The sequence below is a fragment of the Juglans microcarpa x Juglans regia genome, chromosome 5S, assembly GCF_004785595.1.
Source record: "Juglans microcarpa x Juglans regia isolate MS1-56 chromosome 5S, Jm3101_v1.0, whole genome shotgun sequence".
Taxonomy (NCBI): domain Eukaryota; kingdom Viridiplantae; phylum Streptophyta; class Magnoliopsida; order Fagales; family Juglandaceae; genus Juglans; species Juglans microcarpa x Juglans regia.
Window position 1 is genome coordinate 19,440,559 of NC_054603.1, and position 4,962 is coordinate 19,445,520.

The following is a 4,962-nucleotide window of genomic DNA, read 5'->3' on the forward strand; positions in this document are numbered from 1 at the left end:
TGAATCTGCAAGGGTTCATGATCTATGATGTGAGTGGGGTCATGGATATACTTTCTCAACATGGACACATGGAACACATTATGCACTCCCGAGAACGCCGGTGGTAGAGCCACCCTGTACGCCACCGATCCAAACCGATCAAGAATCTCAAACGGCCCAATGTATCTAGGACTCAACTTACCTTTCTTTCCGAATCTCATAACTCCTTTCATTGGTGAAATTCTCAAGAAAACCTTATCTCCCATCGCAAATTCTAACTGACGGCGGCGTTTATCTGCATAGCTCTTCTGTCGACTTTGAGCTGCTTTCATTCTAGCCCGAATGATATCTATCTTTTCGGTGGTCTGCTGAATAATCTCTGGCCCTAGAAGTTTCCTTTCACCTACTTCATCCCAATACAATGGAGACCTACATCTCCTGCCATACAAAACCTCGTAAGGTGCCATCCCAATGCTAGCCTGGAAGCTATTATTATATGCAAACTCAACCAATGGTAAATGTTGCATCCAAGATCCCTTGAAATCCATCAAGCATGCCCTCAACATGTCTTCTAAAATCTGAATAGTTCTTTCTGACTGTCCATCTGTCTGAGGATGAAAAGCAGTACTGAAACTTAGCTGAGTACCCATTGCCTCCTGTAAGCTTTGCCAGAACTTCGAGGTAAAGCGAGGATCTCTATCCGACACAATGGATACCGGTACTCCATGCAACCTCACTATCTCCCGCACATACAGTTCAACTAGTTTCTCTAGTTTATAAGAAACTTTAATGGGCACAAAACGGGCGGTCTTCGATAAGCGATCCACGATCACCCATATAGCATCTTGCCCGCTTACGGTCCTTGGTAGACCTGTCACAAAATCCATGGAGATATGTTCCCATTTCCACCTTGAATCTGAAGTGGCTGTAATAATCCTGCAGGTCTCTGATGTTCCGCCTTCACTTGTTGGCAGGTCAGGCATTGTTCTACGAATTTAGCAATTTCCCTTTTTATGCCATTCCACCAAAAGGACTCTCTCAAATCCCGATACATCTTGGTACTCCCTGGGTGAACAGTATACAAAGAACGGTGTGCCTCTTCAAGAATCAACCTTTTTAGTTCATCATCAGTAGGTATGCATACTCTACTCCTAAACCTCAAAACTCCATCCTTGGAAATACAAAAATCAGGTTTGTCCCCGTTTCCGATCTCTTCCCTTAGCTTCACCAACTCTGAGTCCACTTTCTGAGCATCTTTGATTCTATCTATCAAAGCAGGTTGAACCACTAAACTGGCCATGACAGCACTTGTATCACTAGAAAAGACTTCAATACCGGCTCTTTCTAAATCCATCAACAACCTATGCTGAGTGGTAATAGCTGCAATTGTCGGTCCCACTGACTTCCTACTTAGAGCGTCGGCTACAACATTAGCTTTGCCTGGGTGATAATTAATGGTGCAATCATAATCCTTGATCAACTCAAGCCACCTCCTTTGTCTCATGTTTAATTCTTTTTGGGTAAAGAAATACTTCAAACTCTTGTGATCCGTATAAATTTCGCACTTTTCTCCATACAAGTAATGTCTCCAAAGCTTAAGTGCAAAAATGACTGCCGCGAGTTCCAGATCATGAGTGGGATAATTCTGCTCATACACTTTCAGTTGGCGTGAGGCATAAGCTATAACCTTCCCATGTTGCATCAATACACACCCCAAACCAAGCCTAGAAGCATCGCTATAGACAACAAATCCGCCTCTAGCTGTGGGAACTGTTAACACTGGGGCTGACAATAATCTCTGTTTCAACTCTTGGAAGCTTTCTTCACACTTTGCTGTCCATTCACACCTATTATTTTTCCTGGTGAGTGCAGTGAGAGGGACTGCTATCTTGGAAAACCCATCAATGAATCGACGGTAATACCCCGCCAATCCCAAAAAGCTTCTAACCTCATGAACATTCCTCGGTGCCGACCAATTAACCACGGCTTCCACTTTTCCTGGGTCCACTGAAATACCATCCTTCGAAACTACATGCCCCAGAAACGTGATTGAATCAAGCCAAAATTCACACTTCTTCAACTTAGCAAACAACTGCTTGTCTCTGAGTGTCCCAAGTACCAACTTCAAATGTTCTTCATGCTCGGTCTCGCTTTTGGAGTATATCAGTATATCATCAATAAAGACAACCACAAACTTATCCAAAAACTCATGGAACACCCTGTTCATCAAGTCCATAAATACGGCTGGGGCGTTAGTCAGGCCAAAAGGCATGACCAAAAACTCATAATGGCCATAACGGGTTCTGAACGCCGTCTTAGCCACGTCTTCAGCTCTGATCTTCAACTGGTGGTAACCTGATCGAAGATCAATCTTCGAAAATACTTGAGCACCCTGAAGCTGATCAAACAAATCTTCTATACGGGGTAGCGGGTACTTATTCTTTATGGTCACCCGATTAAGTTCCCTATAATCGATACACATTCTCATCGATCCATCCTTCTTCTTCACAAAAAGAATTGGAGCTCCCCAAGGTGAGACACTGGGCCTGATGAAACCCTTATCTAACAAATCTTGCAACTGCTCTTTGAGTTCCGCTTATTCAGATGGCGCCATGCGATAAGGTGCTTTCGAAAGGGGTGCCGTGCCTGGAACTAACTCAATAGCAAACTCTACCTCCCGCTCGGGTGGAAGTCCCGATAAATCTTCAGGGAAGACCTCTGGATAATCTCTCACAACAGGTATCTGTTCCAACATCACTTCCCCCTTTGGTGCTTCTACCACACAGGCTAGGAATCCCTGACAACCATCATGCAACAGTTTTCCAACCTGAATGGCAGAAATGATGGGTGGAGTCAACCTCACTTTTGACCCTGTGAACCGAAATTCACCTTCATCAGGGGGTCTGAAAACCACTTCCTTTTTAGCACAATCAATACTGGCGTGATAGGAAGCCAGCCAATCCATACCCAAAATTACATCAAACCCAACCATGTGGAAAACTATTAAATCTGCTGGCATCAGTCTTCCCTCTATAGAAAGAGGGCATACAGGTAAAATCTCACTACAGACTACAGAATTTCCTGTTGGGGTCGCAACCACTAACTTGTTCCTCAACCTTTCAGTATCTAAAGTGCAAAATCTAGAGTACGCCGTGGAAACAAAAGAATGTGTCGCTCCCGAGTCAAATAACACAAAAGCATTACTAGAAAATAGAGAAAGAGTACCTGTGATTCACATTCAAACTCATCCATGAACCAAGAATATTCAAAGTCTTAACCAGAATCAATCAAAGAAAAGAAAATAATAGAAACTATAAATCCTTGAAGTAAAACCAAAGAGTCATACCAGTGATCACGTCATTCCTACCCTCAACTTCTCCAGGTGTTAGTGCAAAGACTCGAGCAGGCGCAGCAGGACGTTGATTGCTGCCCCGGGCCGATACTTCATTCCTCTGAGGTGGCGGTATGAATGTCTGGTTGTTCCTATTTTGCATTGGGCAATCCCTGATGTAGTGACCCGTTTTGCCACAACGAAAACACAATCCCGCCCCTTTTCTGCACTCTCCGGAGTGCACTTGATTGCATGTCCTACACTGGTAGGGCTGTTGATTACTCTGAACCAGCCTTTTTCCCGAACTACTACCTTCATTCCTCTTTTTCCATAGTCCCTAATCCATGCCCGACTGGTACCCAGTAGGAGTAGTCATTTTCCTCTGTTCATGCATTGCAACGCTTCTTTGAAGGGTTCTTTCAAAAACTGTTGCTTTATCCACCAATTCTGAGAAGTTCCGAATCTGGAAGCCCACCACACGCACATACAGTTTCTCATTCAGTCCTTGCTCAAATTTGCGTGCCTTCTTTTCCTCATCGGGAATCAAATAAGTAGCAAAACGGGATAACTCAGTAAACCTAGCAGCATACTGATGTACCGTCATGGTTCCCTGAACCAAGGTGGCAAATTCCATAGCCTTGTCCTCACGGAAAGAGCTAGGGAAGAAGTGCCCAAGAAAGGTCTGCTTGAAGTGCAGCCAACTGACTATCTCTGTCCCCTCTGCTTCCCTGATAGATCTTTCAGAGATCCACCACCTCTTCGCTTCCCCAGTAAGCTTGAATGTGGCATACGCCACTTTTTGCTCCTCAGTACAAGTTAGGACTCGCAAAATCTCCTCAATGTCCTGAATCCAATCCTCCGCCAAAGTTGGATCGCCTCTCCCATCAAATAAAGGAGGGTGCATACGATTGAATTGCTCAACAGTACAACCCCCTTCATTGAAATTACGCTGGCGACCCGTGGGATTCTGCACAAGGTCATCAATTAACTGATGTGCAGCAGCTCGTAATACGTCGGAAGCACTCGGGTTTGCTTCCCTTTCGTTCTCGGTCGCATTCAGATCCGTCATGCTTCGTTCTCTACGACGAGGTGGCATCCTGACAAAATAACTAGAATTTTTTAAAAAAATCGCTTCGAAAATAGACTTTATAAGAACATAGAAAATTAGTGGTATTTGTAAAAACAAAACGTATATATATATATTAGAATTCAAAAAATATAAGAATATCTATAACAGAGACAAAAGAGGAACGCACAAAAGGACTAGTCAATGATACAATTGGAGTTCCACTAGAACCTTATAAAGAGTAAGAACTTCTCCTTCCCAAGCAATGTGGGATCCCATACACCACCTACCCTTATCTATATCATATGGGGTATCACAATCTACCCCCTTAAATTCCCGACGTCCTCGTCGGGCCTGTCCATTGTAGGTGGCACGGCTCAAGTCCCACATTTCTGGTTGGGACTGGCTCTGATACCATTTGTAACGCCCCAATGGAAGGCCCAAACCACATGGCCTATACTCCAAAAGGACTAGTCAATGATACAATTGGAGCTCCACTAGAACCTTATAAAGAGCAAGAACTTCTCCTTCCCAAGCAATGTGGGATCCCATACACCACCTACCCTTATCCATATCATATGGGGTA

At 44.0% G+C, this 4,962-nt stretch overlaps 1 protein-coding gene across 1 annotated transcript; it reads right to left on the bottom strand.

Annotated features, from left to right (window-relative positions):
* Positions 1-3,647: 3,647 nt before the first annotated feature.
* Positions 3,648-4,379, bottom strand: LOC121267172. Its single transcript, XM_041171034.1, has 2 exons — positions 4,217-4,379; positions 3,648-4,105 (listed from the first exon to the last, which is right to left on the bottom strand). Exons 1-2 carry the CDS (start codon positions 4,377-4,379, stop codon positions 3,648-3,650), a joined length of 621 nt encoding a protein of 206 aa, XP_041026968.1.
* Between the last annotated feature and the right edge of the window lie 583 nt (positions 4,380-4,962).

Excerpts from the sequence above, each read along its gene's own strand:
- LOC121267172 (XM_041171034.1), bottom strand. The coding sequence starts at position 4,379 with ATGACGGATCTGAATGCGACCGAGAACGAAAGGGAAGCAAACCCGAGT. Across the intron at positions 4,106-4,216 it reads TACTGTTGAGCAATTCAATC|TGGCGTATGCCACATTCAAG; the intron begins GTATGCACCCTC and ends AGGAGCAAAAAG.